General features: G+C 42.2%; 1 protein-coding gene and 1 long non-coding RNA gene across 2 annotated transcripts in view; one reads left to right on the forward strand and one right to left on the reverse strand.

Annotated features, from left to right (window-relative positions):
• LOC136833245 (uncharacterized) overlaps nucleotides 1-15,463 on the forward strand; it is a 48,833-nt gene extending 33,370 nt beyond the window's left edge. Inside the window, exon 3 of the long non-coding RNA XR_010851388.1 lies at nucleotides 14,958-15,463. This is a non-coding gene — a long non-coding RNA (uncharacterized lncRNA). The remainder of the gene's footprint in view (nucleotides 1-14,957) is intronic.
• LOC136833242 (ecdysone-inducible protein E75-like) overlaps nucleotides 9,848-18,363 on the reverse strand; it is a 450,973-nt gene continuing 442,457 nt past the window's right edge. The window contains 2 exon segments of the mRNA XM_067095130.1: nucleotides 9,848-12,781; nucleotides 16,422-16,660. Coding sequence (XP_066951231.1) covers nucleotides 10,829-12,781; nucleotides 16,422-16,660 — 2,192 coding nt within the window. The 3' untranslated portion in view covers nucleotides 9,848-10,828.

The raw sequence follows: 18,363 nt of genomic DNA on the forward strand, positions 1-18,363 counted from the left end.
TTGAGGGCGAGGGTTTGAGAACGGGAGTTTGAGGTCGAGTTTTAGGGCGCGTTTTAGGGTGAGTTTAAAGACGAGTTTGAGGGCGAGATTTTGAGGGCGAGTTTGAGGTCGAGTTTTAGGGCGCTTTTTAGGGCGAGTTTAAGGACGAGTTTGAGGGCGAGAGTTTGAGGACTAGTTTGGGGTCGAGTTTGGGGTCGAGTTTTAGGGCGCGTTTTAGGGCGAGTTTAAGGACGAGTTTGAGGGCAAGTTTGAGGGCGAGAGTTTGAGGATGAGTTTTGGGGCGAATTTTAGGGTGAGTTTAAGGACGAGTTGTAGGGCGAGAGTTTGAGGGCGAATTTGAGGTCGAGTTTGAGAACGAGAGCTTTAGGGCGAGATTTTGAGGTCGAGCTTGAGAAAGAGAGTTTTAGGGCGAGAGTTTGGCGACGAGTTTGAGGGCGAAAGTTTGCTTAGCGTGTTTCTCTCCACTCGACTCCGCCGCCGGGATCTTCCTTGAACGTTGCCATTTACCAGAAGGTCGTCGTTCCCTTAGCATCGCCATGGCGTGCGTTTGTTTGTTCGCCGACCAAGAAAACGAAACGATAAATCTGGAGACAACTGAATCGCTTTGACCTTGGCGCCACGAGTCACTGTGGGCGGTCCAGTCTAGTCTGGTGCCAGCTGGGGCGTGTTAATGACGACTCCGAGACACCGCCACTTCCGGTTCCTCGAAATTCGCCTTCGTTTGGGTTCCGAACGTTTTGTCCACGCGAGTACCAAATATATATATAATATGTGTATATGCATAAATATATATATATATATATATATATATATATATATATATATATATATATATATATATAAATTATATATGTGTATATATTATATATATATATATATATATATATATATATATATATAATGCATTAGCTCAGAACGCCCCACCGTTAAGTAAGGAGAGAAGGAACTCGGCTCCGAATATTCCCTGAATATTTTTCTTTTTTTTTAACCACGAATGCAAGAATGCAGTCGTAGCATAGCCGTTCGTTGCAATGCACAAGGTTATTCGATGAGTGGGTGTGAAGGAGAGAGAGGAGAGAGAGAGAGAGAGAGAGAGAGAGGGTATTATATCCTGGCTCCTCCCTTCCCCTCACCCCAGCGCCATAATACCCCATTCACCGTTCACTGACCTTGCGTTCAAGAGCTCTCCGTACCCTATCAAACCCCAAGAACCATATGATCCATCGCCATTTTTGGCATGAAGGTTTTCTTACCTTAACGAGCTCCAAGGACTTTGTGTTATGCGGGATTGAGATCACATAAGAAGACTGTGTTTGTTTCAGTGTTTGCAACGATTTGAATCGAGCGGTTTGCCCGCTGTCATACCCTGACCTCCGGTGCCCTTGGGGTATTAAAACCCGGTTATATGAAAAATTATGTAGTTGATATTTATATATCAGGATTGTCATTCGCCTCTTCCCCACTTCAACTTCCGCGGCGCGTGGCCGCCGCCGCCGCCGCCGCCGCTCTCCTTAGTAGAGAGAGAGAGAAAAGGGAAGCAATGGAAATTGCATTGAGGTTCTCTTCCGAACAGCTGACTCATGATGCTTCAAATCACGTGAGAGAGTTCCGAGAGACATCTCGATGAGATTTTTTTTTTAAGTGGATGCAGGGGAGGGGAAGGGAGGGGGAAGGGGAGGGACAGGGAGGTATATTGTCGCGATTCCAGAAGTTCGGTTTTTTGTCAGCAACCTTGTCCTTCGTCAGGTGTAGTAGCAGCAGCAGCAGCAGCAGCAGCAGTCGATCTCTCGGGGGGCAAAGGGGAAGAGGACTGGGGAGGTGCTCGTTCACCTTGGCCACCCCACCAGTATACGTCAGAAGGTGAGCTCCATGCCACAACCTCCGACCTCCGTCGAGAATGGCCAGTTTTCTTCTTCTTCTTCTTCTTCTTCTACTTCGAGTCCTTTGATTCCTTAGTTTTAAATTCGTTTTCGTAGGAGGAGCAGCACCCAAAGCCGTTTGCCCTTTTTAGCTGCAAAACTGGTTTGATGATATTTTACTATCGGCGTCCAGGTAGTGATTGGATTATGATGCAACAGGTAGCGAGGAGGGACCCATTCTGTTTTTTTCTCCTTGCGAACGGTTTCATTATTTCATTTTGGTTCCGAATTCCTGCTGCTTTATCGTTCTCCCGTTTTATGAATGGGTGAGAGTACGTAAGTTTACACACGCACACATACACACACAAATACACATACACAAACACACACACTGCTCGCAAACATACATGTGTTGCATATTTATAAAATCACAACTCCTTCTCTGAGAACGCTTGCTTGCAGACGGCATGTCCATAAAACACACAAGCACGCGTGAGTCATCGGTTCAGTCAACAGTCACTGTGTTTGTTGGTGCACCTCCACTTTCCAACCGTTCATTTCCTTATAAAAAAAACACTAACATTTTTTTGAATTCGAAAACCAAAAACTACCAAAGCAACAGCCAGAGGAATTAGAGTCGTGAGACGCTCCGCATTATCAACCTTGCTTTTAGCCTTCATCTTTAGAATGAAATCAGTTTTTGTAAATTTGTACATTTGGTGTCTCTCGTAGCTAGGAAGTTGCCTGCATTCTGTCCACCTCCTCTGACTTTCGAGTCGTGTATCTGCCCTTTCTTGAGCTTTCCCTGTTCTCAGTACCTGAAGAACACGTAGAATATGGCATAAGTATAATGAAGGTCACAGGCACTGGTTTCCGTCTCTTATTCCAAGACGTTATGCAAGCACGTTTCTCTCTCTCTCTCTCTCTCTCTCTCTCTCTCTCTCTCTCTCTCTCTGCCTCAAAAACTTGTTTTCGTCCTTGTAAGACTTCCTGTCTGAAAGAGATGTAAAATGCTCGGCGTTTTAATAAAAATATTGGCTCTCTCTCTCTCTCTCTCTCTCTCTCTCTCTCTCTCTCTCTCTCTCTCTCTCTCTCTCATTTATTCTTCCCTGTAAACTTAATGAAAAGTTGCATTTTGGTGCTTTAGGGATAATAGAGCATTAATTTCGTTGTTAGAAAATCTCTCTCTCTCTCTCTCTCTCTCTCTCTCTCTCATATTTATTCCCTGTAAACTTAATGAAAAGTTGCAATTTGGCCCCCTACAGATTAATAGAAAATTAATCATGTTGCTAGAAAATTTCTCTCTCTCTCTCTCTCTCTCTCTCTCTCTCTCTCTCTCTCTCTCTCTCTCTCTCTCTCTCTCTCACCTGTCTGTCCATTATAAAAATGAAATTTGAACGGCATTGGACGTAACGCCGTAGTTCAGTCAAGGTAAGATTATCAATGACGATGTGTTTTTTTTTTTTTTCTCATTCGTGATAACGGGAGTTCTGAAGAGAATAATAATGATGATAATAATAGTAATTTGACATCGTTTGTGTTTTTGTACGAGTCGGAAAAAAATTCTTGTGAGCCGGAGAGAGAGAGAGAGAGAGAGAGAGAGAGAGAGAGAGAGAGAGAGAGAGAGAGAAAAGCGTGAAGTCGTTGACGGCAGTCACTGCTCATCATAAACGGAAAAGAAGTAAACCAGTTTAGCCAATAATCTCGGGAAGAGGAAAAATGAAAAAAAAAAAATTATCAACGGATGAATTATCACTCATGACGAACACGTCAATTGTCAACAGAACGTGAAGAATATTCCCAATTACCCCATCAAAATAACTCCATTTCTGTTACCCGGAATGATCTGGCGATCTCTTGAACCAGGTAGGACCTTCCTAGGGTCCCAGTGAACTCGAATGCATTTCCGCTAGGAATAATCATAATCCAAGGATCGGGATCCCAGCTCATTGTCGAATTGATGTAATTGGCACCTGTCGCCTTAAATGGTGTATAAGGTTGAGATTTGGCGGTGGTGGTGGTGGTGGTGGGAGTGGGGAGGGAGGGGGAGTTTAGGGTGTTGAAGAAGGTGAGGTGGGGGGGAGAGGAGTGGGGAAGGACAGCTTGCAAGGTTCCCTTTTTCAAACGATATTCACCTTGATGCGAAGGGTATCGTTTGAGAGAGAGAGAGAGAGAGAGAGAGAGAGAGAGAGAGAGAGAGAGAGAGAGAGATAGTGTATGAACAATTGTGGAGATGAAAAAGAATGAAGAACTGTGGTGAGAGAGAGAGAGAGAGAGACAGTATATGAATAATTGTGGAGGTGGAGAAGCATGAAGAATAGTGGAGAGAGAGAGAGAGAGAGAGAGAGAGAGAGAGAGAGAGAGAGAGAGAGAGAGAGAGAGAGGTTCCGTTTGTCAGCTCGTCCTGTTTTTCCTTGAAGTTTTTTTTTATTTTATTTCCTCGTCATTCCTCTTGGCACTACGAATTACTCTGCATATGTCTGTAACTCTCACATAAACACGTACAGATTCAGATGTCATACGTGCAATTTTATGTATGAATCTAAATGAGTTAGACCTATTCATGCTAGCATGTGTATGCTCACGTATGTAGATGTCACTCGTTCAATATTATGACTGTATGCGTTTTTGCAAGCACGGATACTTGTATTAAGAAAGGAATGCTTTTTAGTTTTCTGTAAAAGAAAGCTATTGCGCCGGCTTTGTCTGTCCGTCCGCTCTTTATACTGTCCGCACTTTTGTCTGTCCGTCCTCAGATCTTATAAACTACTGAGGCTAGAGGGCTGCAAATTGGTATGTTGGTCATCCACCCTCCAATCATCAAACATATATACCAAATTGCAGCCCCCTAGCCTCAGTAGTTTTTATTTGATTGAAGATTAAAGTCAGCCATAATCGTGCTTCTGGCAATGATATAGGATATGCCACCACCGGGCCGTGGTTAAAGTTTCATGGGCCGCGGCTCATACAACATTATACCGAGACCACCGAACGATAGATATATTTTCGGTGGCCTTGATTATACACTGTAGTGGCTGTACAGAAAACTCGATTGCGCTGAAGAAACTTCGGCGCATATTTGACTTGTTTATCTTTTACAAAACCTTGACGCATCTTCTCAAGTATGCAATTCTAGACAAGAGGAAAGTTTCTAGTAATTTCAAGAATCATTTGAATCATCAAGGAAAGTCAACAGGAAAATTAGATACAAGGAATGCTTCTAATGTCGCAAAACCTTGAAGCAACTTCTGAATTATTTTGTAAAATTCTAGACAAGAGGAAGTTCCTATAGCTAACTAAAAGCTCATTTGAGTACACAGGAAAGTTAGAATGCAAGGTTCATTTTGACCTGACCTCTTGACCTTCAAGCAGACAGACCGGGGTCTCACCCACTCAAGACTTGGGTGTCCGAAATTATGTAAACAAAACGAGTCGAGAACATGACATAAGAGACGGGGCAGGGACGCTTGTCTGTCTGACTGTGACGGTGAGAGAGAGAGAGAGAGAGAGAGAGAGAGAGAGAGAGAGAGAGAGGGAGAGAGGGCATAATCAGCTGCTGCCCACCTACCTGCCTCTTCTTGCTCAAGTGACAGCGAGTTTAGGGCATAGATACCTGCTTTGCTGCCGTTGCACTTCCTTCTTCTCCTCGATGCGGAAGGGAATCTGGAAGTCCTGTTCACTTCATTGTTTTGGAGGATTCTCTCTCTCTCTCTCTCTCTCTCTCTCTCTCTCTCTCTCTCTCTCTCTCTCTCTCTCACGTATACACACATATACACACGCAGATGTGTATCTGAATTCTGTGTCAGGTCTCTCTCTCTCTCTCTCTCTCTCTCTCTCTCTCTCTCACACATACACGTATGCACACATATAAGCACGCACATGTGTATTTGAATTCTGTTGTCAGTCTCTCTCTGTCTGTCTGTCTGTCTCAAGTATACACACACATATACACGTGCAGATGTGTATTTGAATTCTGTTGTCAGGTTTCTCTCTCTCTCTCTCTCTCTCTCTCTCTCTCTCTCTCTCTCTCTCGCTCTCTCTCACACGTATACACACACAATCACACGCAGATGTGTATCTGAATTCTGTTGTCAGATCTCTTTCTCTCTCTCTTTCTCTACACATATATATATATAATATATATATATATATATATATATATATATATATATATATATATATATATATATGTGTGTGTGTGTGTGTGTGTGTGTGTGTGTGTGTGTGTGTGTGTGCAACTGATGGTAGGATTTCATCATGTTGCCCCTAAATGCCATTCGATGGCAGGAAGTGGTCCTCATTTCTAAAACGCAGAGAAAGCTCACGTTTAAGGAAGTGGGACGGGGTCAAATCGCCATTGCTTACTTCACTTAGAAAAAAGACAATAACACTGAAAAATAAAATGTAACTTGAGAGATAGATAATATTGCTGTCATGAATATGATAATTATTATAATATAATATATCACGGAATCTTTTAATGAAGAAAGTTTACGCGATCAATTTTTCGAATTATTTTTGCGTGCTAAATTGTTCAATGAAGATTCGTTGTTATAGATAAACGCTTCCTTCTTCACTTACTGTAGTTTTCAAATGAGTTTTTTGCTCAGTTATTTGTTATTTTGGCTTATGTATTGAGGCGTCACATTTAATTTCCATTCTTGGGGTGATGACTATATCCCCCGTAGAGGGGCAGTGCCTTCAGTGCACCTCATGCGGTGCACTGTAGGCATTACTTAAGGTTCTTTGAAGCGTGACTTCGGACCCTAGCTGCAACCCTTTTCGTTCTTTTTACTGCATCTTCTTTCATATTCTCTCGTCCATCTTACTTTCCACCCTCTCCTAACAGTTGATTCATAGTGCAACTGCTTTGAGGTTTTCCAACTGTTACACCTTTCAAACCTTTTGCCATCAATTTTCTTTTCAGCGCTGAATGACCTCATAGGTCCAAGTTATGGCCTTTGGCCTAAATTCTATATTCACTTTAATTCACTTCAATTCGATGACTATATCAGCCTTTGTTTAAGAACCCTTGGGCTGTGCCAAAGCCTCTAAACCATGGCCCTTTTAAAGCCTTCACAGCCTTGTGTTGGAGATCAATGGTTTTAGGGCAGTCTTCAAGCATTCTCCTTGCATTCTTTACTCATACTGAGTTTTATTTGTTATTTGTTAATATTTACGTAGAGGTGCAGTTAATTAGTCTCTCTGGCTGGTCCCGTTCCTTTTTCAATTACAGTTTATGAGTTTTGCAAGACCTCTGGTGTTTTTCATTGGGGGCAGGTGGAGGTTAGCTAGCATTTTGAAGTCTGGGTGCCTTACGCTCCTAAAAAGTCGCGTTCCCCTAAAATCTTTTGGTTACATCTTCTCTCTCTCTCTCTCTCTCTCTCTCTCTCTCTCTCTCTCTCTCTCTGTTGTGTTTTTGTTCGTGAAACTGTTCAAGGAGGCATCGTCTCTCTCTCTCTCTCTCTCTCTCTCTCTCTCTCTCTGTTGTGTTTTTGTTTGTTCGTGAAACTGTTCAAGGAGGCATCGTCTCTCTCTCTCTCTCTCTCTCTCTCTCTCTGTTAATCAGCTCAGTGGTCTGGTTAAACTAAGATATACTTAACTTTTCTCTCTATTGTGCTTTGGTTAGGGAAACTGTTGAAGGAGGCATCTTGTTCATCTCACTTTCTATTCTGTGTCGTGGTGCATGGCCACAAGTATCTTATATCCATTGCTTGATTTAACAGCAAAGACAAAGAACCTCTCTTAGGTGGGGCTTGCATTCATTCGCGGTTAGTTTTTGGGGTGTTTATCCTCATCTGTAAATACTAGGGTTCATCTTCTGAATAATAATAATAATAATAATAATAATAATAATAATAATAATAATAATAATAATAATAATAATTTGGGGACTGTCGTTAGGGTCATGACAAATTAAGGTGCAGCATTTCTGCGGTTTTTAGGCATTTCTTTGCGAATGCTAAATTTGCTATGCGGTACGCTTAAGCCTAATGTCATTATTTGGTATTAGGTGTTCAGTAGTTTGTACTCCTGGAATTCTCAGTTTAATGCCATTTTTTTTATCTCTTGTTATTTATTACTTCTTTACTATTCAGATTTTTGGGGTCTCTCTCTCTCTCTCTCTCTCTCTCTCTCTCTCTCTCTCTCTCTAGCAATCTGCTGTGGGGTCCATGTTCTTTAGCCTAACATTAAAGAAAATCTAGACCACAACAACATACTTAGTGATATTGGTAGAATAAAAATAATCTCGTGATTTAATAAAGGTAGAATTCTCCATGAGGGAGTGTTGTTTTTTTACACACATATATATATATATATATATATATATATATATATATATATATATATATATATATATATATATATATATATATATATATATATATTAATTCATCCACTTTTCTCTCGTAACTGAACGCAGTGAACTCCGCTGCTTGGTGTTCATATTTACCCTTCGTTCTTTTTAAGTTTCAGTCTTTCGTAATTTTGTATTTTTTGGCATTATTCATTTTGCAATCATTGATCATTACACCTTTTCCCTGAATTTCATCCCTTTTTTCTGTTTTTCATTTTATAATGACACTTTTTTATCGCCTTTTCTGTATGTTCAGGATTCTCAATTTTCACTTTTTTTATGTTCAGGACCCCGTAGGGGGGCTATTGCCGTCATTGCACCTCATGCGGTGCACTGTGGACATTGCTTAAGGTTCTTTGCAGCCTGTCTTCGGCCCCTAGCTGCAACCCCTTTCATTCCTTTGCTGTACCTCCTTTCATATTCTCTTTCTTCCACCTTGCTTTCCACCCTCTCCTGACATTTGATTCATGGTGCAACTGAGAGGTTTTCCTCCTGTTACACCTTTCAAACCTTTTACTGTCAATTTCCGTTTCAGCGTTGAATGACCTCTTAGGTCCCAGCGCTTGGCCTTTGGACTAAATTCTATATTCAGTTCAATTCAGTTCTATCTTCCCTTATGCTTTTCATTTTTTTTTTTTTTTTTTTGTAGGCTTAGGACTGTTTTCTTATAATGTTGATTCTCTTATGCTAATTTTCGAGATGTAATGTAGGAGCTTTGGTCTGTCAAAATTCCTTACAATGGTTTTTTTTATTTATTTATTGCATGGCATGGCTTATCCCATAAATGAAATTCTATAGTTTTGTACATTCAGGACATAGTCATTCTATACTTTGCTTTTAAAAGCAGATTTATTTCAATTTTTACATTTTGCTTTGAGTTGCTATATTCTGCTTTTAAAAATTTTAAGATTTGCATCAATTTTTACATTTTCTTTGAGTTGTAGGAAACCTACAAGTTCTCTTTTTTTTGTTTCCTTGAATACTCGTTCTTTTTTGAGAGGTCTTTAATACTTCTTTCGAGTTTCCATTAATAAGTTTTTCCTTTATTTTGAGTTTCATTTTAATTTCCTTTAATAATTGTCCTTTTTTTTTAGTTTCCTTTAATAATTTTTCCTTTTTTTTATTTCTTTAAGTCTCTCTCTTTTGAGTCGTCCTTTTTTTTTGAGTTTCCTTTAATAATTTTTCCTTTTTTCGAGTTTCTTTAAGTCTCTCTTTTGAGTCGTCCTTTTTTTTGAGTTTCCTTTAATAAGTTTTTCCTTTTCCTTTAAACCTGTCTTTTTTTAGTTTCTTTATATTTTCCTTTAATACTTGTCCTTTTTTTTGAGTTTAATTTCCTTTTGAGTTTCCTTTAGTAAGTTTTTCCTTTATTTTGAGTTTCTTTAATGTTTCTCCTTTGAGTTGTCAAGTCACTTGTAGTCATATTTGCATGAAATTCATTGCAATCAATATATTTCATTGTTAAAATTGATTTTTCAAGTGTCATCTTTCAAGAATTTCTTTCCTTCATTGATGTAGTATAGAGATTTTCTTTCCTTCATTGATGTAGTATAGAGATTTAGACTTTTTAAACAAACAAATATATTTTTTCGTTTATAAAATTTATCAGTTGGTTTTAAAGTAAAATCAGTAATTTTTCTTTGCACATTTATTTTTAAAGACTCAAAATTTGAACTCCCAAATATTACAAAAATGTACATACAAGCACACGGTGGAACTATTTGTTATGACAAACTAATGTCCATAAGATTACATTAAGAGCTATAATGATAATGACAAAAAATGATAATCATTGGTAATACAGTAAAAATAACTGAAATGATGATTTGTATTGACAATAACAATTTTCTCTTTTCATAATGGTAACAATTATAATAATAATAATAATAATGACATAACAAACAGTTCGCCAGACACAGGGCTAAATAATAATTATAATAACATCGAGATCTAGCCATGAATAATGATGGAAAATAATGAAAAATAATGAATGGTGATGAAGATGATGAAACTGGTCCTCGGGGGGTGAAATCGCATGAGGTGATGAATACTGAACTAGGTACATCACTAGGCTCTCGCCCAGGCGAGAGAGGGGCCTGAGAGGCCCCCCTCGTACGCCCTCACAAGCAGGGTGGGGCGGGCGGTCAGTATGAAAGGCCACGAAACGAGTGGCGTGGTGCAGGGCGGGTTTTATTTTTTTTTTTTAGACTGGCGCCCACCCCCTGTACATGACTGCTGGCGCGGGCGAGTCGGGAGCAGGCAGTAGTAGCAGGCAGTAGTAGCGAGGTGGCACCCACTGCTGCTACCATCACCAACGGAGTGCCAAAAAGTTTGGTGGCACTCCCAGGACCCCAGACCACTACGTGCTCCAGGACCAACCCGCAGCCCGCAGCAGCTGCTGCTGCACTCCTGGATCTTTCTTAAATTAGAACTATCTGCAAATCCGACTTCTTCTTCTTCGTCTTCTGCTTCTGCTTCTTCGATCAGGTGCTACCTCTAAAGCTGCTGCAGCCGCTGCTGCTGCTTTTGCTGTCCTCCATCTGTCCGCCTGAGAGTGAGAATATTGGGGCCACACAGTGGCTTTGTACTTGGGTAATCGCAGGCCAACCCTCAATTACGCTTTCAAGATGAACTCCTGGGGGGTTGGTGGCGGTGTCTTTTTGGAAAGGTTGAGCGGTTGTGAGTCGGCGATGTCAACCTGAAGCTCGACAACTGGGGACAACGATGCCCTCTGAGGCTGGACACCCATGCCCAATCCAACCGGAGTGACAGTCACGCTCTGTGAAGATGGGATTTGTATAGGAGAACTTGTTGGTTGTGCCCCAAGACCTACGGGAGTCACAGACACCCTTGGCTCACAGTAGCGGGAGGGTGTAGGAGTAGTGAGGAGGTGAAGCCGAGGCTGGGCAGTAACGGTGGGTTGCATTGGACTTAGGGTACTGACACAGCTGTTGCTGCTACTGCTTGGGCAGCTCTGAGAGGATGCATATGGCCATGAAGATACTGGTGGCTGGAGTCGATCCAAGGCAGCTTGAGGAACATGGTATGGGGCAGGTGACACGCTGTTGCTGCTGCTGTTTGTTACTGGTGTTAACTGCTCTCGTGGAGGCTCATGACGCATGATCATGGTGTGCAGGTAGTCTGCGCGGCGCATGTGATCTTCAGTAGTTTTGTTTGTTCCACGAAGAAGTGTCCGAGCAAGAGTAGAATGTTTATTGACCAATCTGCTTCGTGTTGGGTCATCTTTAGTGTCATCTGTACTTAAAGTTGATTCTAATGAGGAGGCTAAAGTTGCAGCAAGTGTTGAGTTTGAAGAAGACACTGTAGACTGAGAAGATACAACAGGGGGTGGAGGAGGAGGAGGAGTTTGTTGGAGAGGCTGTGACAAAGTTTGCGCCAAAATGGAGGGTGTAGGCTGAGATGAATGGGGCTCATCTTCACGGCGCAGAGCACGGAACTTTTTGTGAGGTTTGTACACAGACTCAATGAGCAAGTCAGTATTAATAATTGGTGGTGCTTGCAGAGCTCGTCTCAGAACTGGCATGTCCTCTTGGTCTTCTTCACTCTTTTCATCAATAGATGATCGTGGAGATGAGCAAACTGATGGGGAAGATAACTTGTCACTTCTGTCTGTTCCACTTTCAATTCCAGAATCGTCTGGGCTTTCAGATTTTCTTTTGATGAAGGGACACTTCAGAGGGGACTCAGTGGCTTCATCCCCAGATGATGCACCTTCTGAGAGATCATGGCGTCGGCGTGCAAGAGGGAAAGGCTGACGCAGTTCACTGTAACCAGATACTTCACTTCCACATAAGGACTCGGAGGAACTTCCACTCTCCCCAATTACAGATTCTGAACAGGACACAGGAGACTGCATAGCTTCATCAGCAGCACAAGAGGAGGATGGAGATCCAATGCTACTTTCCTGCTCTGAATTCCATGAGCGGTAATCCCAGGCACCATTGGCAGCTGCAGTATGTTCAGTCATCTTGTACTTGAGCAGCTTCTCTGAGTGCAATGTATTCAGTGTGCGCAAATCAGGAATTTTACACAACAACTCTTGATGCAGATTTGGGCGTTCTGGATGGTGTTTGGAAATGACAGCCTGTAAGCAGTTGACAAGACGCCGCTGGACACGCTCCACAAGTTCAGCATTGCGAAGTCCTGGACGATCTGGTGCCAGTATGACAACAGCACAGAACAGTGCAAGCTCAGCATCACTGAGGCTCAAGCAGTTAACACGTTCAGCAAAGTCAAACATCGAATCCATCAAGAAGCGTGCATTGACAGATGTATGGAGAGCTTCTCGTCGCAGAAGCTGGCCATTCAGGCACAACATTGTATTGGTGCGGGCATCAAACATGCCAGCAAGTCGCACCAGCAGCACCTCAAACACTCCTGCCTTCAGTAGCGTGACCTGATCCTCCTGTGGCAGTTGCTGGAATCCGGGCAGACGCTTGGCAAACTCTACTACTCCTCTGATTGCTGGAGAGAAGCGTTCGCTGAAGTCCTGCACCATCTCCTGTTGGCCATGGAGGGGCACTGGCCGTGGGTTCAGTGGGCACGCCTGTAATAAGAAAGAAAGAAAGAATTGTTAGCTATCGAATGCTATATGCATAAAATAAGAAAGTTGCATCAACTTCACAAAATATTGTCCCTGCCTGCTTGGTAAACGCACTGTTTGACTATACAAATCTTGATAAACAACAAACAACTCTAAACGTTCACTTAAGGCAATCACCCTAAAACCGCTTAAACCCAAACAATCTATGAGCTTTATACTACTGGCAAATATACAAAGCTTAGCGTTTTTGGCACCCTAAATGAAGTTGAACCTGTGACCTTGAAATGTGAGTGTGGGCACCAAGGCCAGAAGCCAGGTGTTTTGTGATATTGACAGAGCGAACAAAAAATGTGGCAAAACAAAGTGCATATCACTTCCTCGTGACGAAGAACTCTCCCTTCGCTTCAGCTTTGGCTAGATACTACTGCCCCTTTTATCATCATCCCAAGTTGTAAACTGAAAGACCATTACAAAGACCAAGTTCACGAAACGCTTGTGAGCAGAGGATATATATATAATATAAACCCTTGAGCAGCTAAATTACCAAATGAACTCGAGAGGAAGAGTATCGAGGTAAAAAAAACAAAAGGCAGTGGGGAGGAGAGACCTGCGCCAGAGCCACGTGACAGCTCCCTTACTTTCTATGGCAAGAAATACCAAACGGTCCCTTCCTTGGGGCAAAAGGCCGCTCCACAGATAACGTTAAAATTAGACAAGAGGGTTCCTCTATTTCGCACGATAAAATTATTCAGTCTCTTTGGAAGTTTCTCTCTTCTAAAGTTTATTCATAACATCGCTGACTGTAACGGATAAACGGATAGACACCGTGATTAAGACACGACTAAATGCATACCCGAAAAACCCGACTAGAAGTGACGTGTGCGCAAAAGGCACAAGAGTTTGCGAAGCGCCAAAGGCCATAATATACATGCATCCTTGACGGCTTGCGACCCTCACTGGCGTCACTACTGTAAACTTTCAGGGGAGAGAACATTTTTATAAATAGAAACTTCGCCTCCTCACTGAATTTTGCAGCAGACTTTGGGTTGAAAGAGGGGGATATATGCCTAATATAACGGCTGACGCAAATGCTTCATCATGAAATCTTCGATTGCAGAGTCAAAACACTTGATGATGTTGATGATGACTGCTATGCAACAGAAGTTTTTTTTTTTTTACACGCCCTTCAATGATAAAATGAGCGCCGTGAAAGGAAGAAGAAGAAGCAGCGAGAGAGAGAGAGAGAGAGAGAGAGAGAGAGAGAGAGAGAGAGAGAGAGAGAGAGGGTAGCGAAACGATGGGAAGGGGGGTCCAGTACGCCCTCTACGCGACCCAGCCCAAGGTTAAGTGTGACGTCACCAAAAGCGTCACGCACTCGGATACGCACACACACGCACACGCGCGCCGACACACACTCAAAAGGGGACGCTCGCGCACGCGCACCCATCTGCATATTTGACACGCATCCACATCGACCACACGCTTTCGCATCCATCGCGTTGGCATTTCGTGCCAATGGTACGTACAATGGCCCCTCCCCCTAAAACCCCCCCCAAAAGCAAAATTCTTCCTCTGACGGAAACTATTGATTCATGTTTTCAGTACCGTTTTCTCTCTCTCTCTCTCTCTCTCTCTCTCTCTCTCTCTCGGCAGTCGAGTTGAGGGAAAGGGGGTGTGGGAGGGGGGAGGGGGGGAAATTTCAGTCATTATTATAAAACATTTGCTCCTTCGACAGCTGCAGAGTAGGCGCGCGTTATATCACCGTTAACAAAATGGGGAGGGAGGGGGGGAGTGGTATAGTGCTGTCTGACTGGAGCCCAGTTTGACGTCACGCATCTAAATCCAATATTGCACAGACAAAGTTTTAAGGGGCTTCTTTCGCCGTCAAGGATAAGTTTCTTTTTTCTAGTAGCAAAAACTGTATTGTTTTAAATCTCTTCTAAGATTTACATTATTATTCTGCTCATTCCGTTACTTGAGGGGAAAAATGAATGAAACGCTTATGTTCAAAGGTATATAATGCACCATACTTGCTGAGCAAACTGAGTTTAAATGGAAGACGTGAACTGTTACGGTCTCTTATGTAAATGTAGCACGTATTATTCAGTACTAGGAAAAAGATGACAAGCTATATATATAAATTCCTTCTGCTGAAAACTAACCTATCCAATCTTTTCAGGCAACGTGAAACGACAACGAAGTTGTGATTGCCCTTCCCTTTTATAAACAGAAGAGGAAGAGCAACTAACTAATAAGGGAGAGAGAGAGGACATGGGGGATATAAACACCGGGCCACCCTCCCCGCTTCCCCCACCGGCGGAGAGGACCCAGGGCGCCCCACCCCTATCGACCGTGACCTTGGAGTGGTCGCCCGCCGCCTCTGCCTGCTGCCTCCACGCTCTCTCTCTCTCTCTCTGGCCAACACTGAATTTGTCATTAAGCCATTTTTGTCTCCCACGCAATCAGCTCTATACAGTGTTTTTGTGAATTTCGATCCGTATTTCAATGGCATTGGTGATGAAGTATATTTCTCAATTTCTGAACATTTAAGACTTTCAATGAACTTGAATGGTTTTTGATGACGGTAAAATTTGGCATAGCTAAAATAGCACGGGGTAACCGACAGATCAGAAATGTGAGCTGTGATTTCGGGTGCTGTGCTCGAAATTAAAACTGAACTTGGTATTTAATGAGTTTACTTTACGTAACCTAAAATTCAGAGTTAACTGTCTCACGTTGCAGAAGAAAATTATAACAAGGCTACAGTGAATCTATCTCTCTCTCTCTCCTCGTCAAGTCTTTTATCGGCGCCTTGTTTCCTGCTGATAAAGAGTTTGAACTTGAACCCTCTTCAACGTCGACTCCTTCAGTTTGCATGACAACACGATACTGTTGCGTGTTTGCAAAATACTAGCGGTGCCAGTGACCTCTCTCTCTCTCTCTCTCAATAACCGATCTTTAAGGTATCCAACACTTGGAGTCTTTTTTTTTTTTTTTTTTTTTGTTATACAAAACTTGGAGGCAACCAGTACATGTATTCGAGTATGCAAGATATGTATTTATAAGCATGAAGTGTTTCACATTTCCTATGACCACGTTAAGACGCAGCTGTCATTGTTAACATCCTGTCTAGGATGTGGGTTCTTTCTCTTCTAGATATGAAATAAAAATATTTGAGACGAAATAAGCACACTAACAACAACAATCGCCATCCTTCCTAACCAGGGACAAGAATATCCTCTTATATCTCTTCCGGTTTTACTACGGAGCCTGACAAACAAGAAATGCTTCACACGGATCACCATATCCCTCCTACTACGCTTTTTGAACCTGTCTTACTTTTCCCATAAATGCAATAAAAAATAATGAGTAAATAAAAAAAATATATAAATATTCAAAGGCGCGTTTCAAATTCCAAAGCTTACATTTCCCATACGCATAAGACTAAATATCATTTAAAAGGCGTTTCAATTCTAAAAGCTCCCTAATTTTGCTTGAATTGTGAAGTTGACCAACTTGATTATCAATGTATTTAAGAGTCTAAAAATAATCAGCAACTTTAATTGTATATTCAAGAGTCTGAGAATGATCAAAAATTTATATATCAGTCTAAAATAGGGCGAGACTTCGAAGTGAGACTTACCAGCGTCGGTGGGCACTGAGTGTAAGATGGGTGGGCGCGAGCCTGCTGAAGCATGGGCGCCACTTTGTCCTGGGTGAATTCGCAGGTATCCATGTGGGCGCGGATGATGGCGGCGATGACGCGGGTGTCATCCTCCAGTTCGGCCAGAACGGCCTTTTCCTGCGACCTGGCATTGACGCTCTGCATGGCCGCTAAGATCTTCGCCTTCTCGCGTTTGGGAACGCGTCCGAAGCGAACGGCTGCAATTGAAAGAGAAAAAGACGTTAAAAACAATGTTTACTTTCTCAAGACAAAATAATAAACAAATTACCAAGTCTTACAAATTTAGCTTGATAATAAATTTCATTTGAGCACAAAATTGTAATATACAAACAATAACATCTACGTCTTACAAGTTTATCTGATGTAAAGTTATGGTGATTTCAATTAAGCAACTTCTATGGAAACTTAATTAACATACAACTCCCCCTGTTCATGTCAAATCTCACAAAGGAATCTCCCCAAGCGGAAGAGTAACATTTGTTTTCCCTCAATACACTACTGCATACAAACCTACGTTCATTCAACTCTATAGTCTCATTCATCTTCCGATCGGCTCTTTGCGCCAGCACCTCTCTCTTTCTCACTCTCTAACTCTCTCTCTCTTTCTTTGTCTCGTAAAATATAACTAAAAGTAAACAAAAAGGAGAAGTGCCAAGGCTACGTCGGAAAAGAAAGCACAAGAGAATTGCAAATAAGACTTTTTATTCACTACGTGCGGTGTCTTGCTCGCTCGCCCGTCCGGACAACGACCCACAGACCCACACCTCTGGTGGCACTGAACTCGCATCATCTCTCTCTCTCTCTCTCTCTAGCGCGCGCTCTCTCTCACTCACTCTGTGTAATTTCTCCCTCAGCCTCTACCTGATAACTTCCTTCTGACAATGGAGATAATGAAATAGGTCATTAAGCGACAACAACGAATCAGTTGGTTCTTCAGAGGAATATCAAAGACAAACCTGGTGACCATCCATATTCGAAGTCTACTGACACTGCCGATAGTATAAACGGTAAATAAAAAGGACTATTATCTTTCTAATACCTATTCCAACGTATCCCTTTTCCCTATTTTCAGCAACAACGTCACGTTTAGCGAGCACGCGATCTCCCGCCACCTGGCTCATATTGATCTTTCAAATTTCCCAACGACCCCTACTACTACTATACTACCCAGCCCCAGACAGACTCCCCGTCATCGTCGCGTAAAGGCAAAAAGAGTTTAAGAGAGAGAGAGAGAGAGACTAAGGGCACTGCTCTCGCTCCCCTTCTGTGAACCAGGGGGCATTGACACTTCTTCCAAAATTCCTTCCCCTCACTGTGTAACCAACGGTTCGGTTCACTCGCCTACGAAACAGACTTAAAGACTTGTTGCTTGCTCTACTGACACTGAAGTTTTGCTAATGTCTCAAAAAAGAAAAAAGGCAAACTCCAATTTAAAAACCGCAATGGTGATGAATGAAATCAACATCGCATCAATCATCCACTTTTATGACTTAAGAATCTCGGCTGAACCCTAGGCAGGGGTCATAGACACTTACACATGTAATGTGGCGCCACCCCATACTGTAGCAATCCTTTGAGTATAGGTAAGTCTTCTTCCGGCATTTTCATTTGTGTGGATTAAATGGTGGGTGACACTTCCAGACTACAATCAAACGAGCGGTTGAAAGCAGAAGCTGATGATGTTATATCCAACGACAACGTCACAGCGTTAGGCTAACATCTCACGAAACAACTTCACAAGTGATGTGAAAACGACACTGAATTAAATCCTGGTTAAGGCACACAAATGCTCTTTTTCTTTTCAATAAGACGTTGTTGTAGCAGTAGTAGTAGTAGTAGCAGCAGCAGCCGGCGTGAGAGCAACAAAGCACAGTAATATAGAAGCACAACAACAACACCA

The sequence above is a fragment of the Macrobrachium rosenbergii genome, chromosome 51 (genome assembly GCF_040412425.1).
Source record: "Macrobrachium rosenbergii isolate ZJJX-2024 chromosome 51, ASM4041242v1, whole genome shotgun sequence".
Taxonomy (NCBI): Eukaryota; Metazoa; Arthropoda; class Malacostraca; order Decapoda; family Palaemonidae; genus Macrobrachium; species Macrobrachium rosenbergii.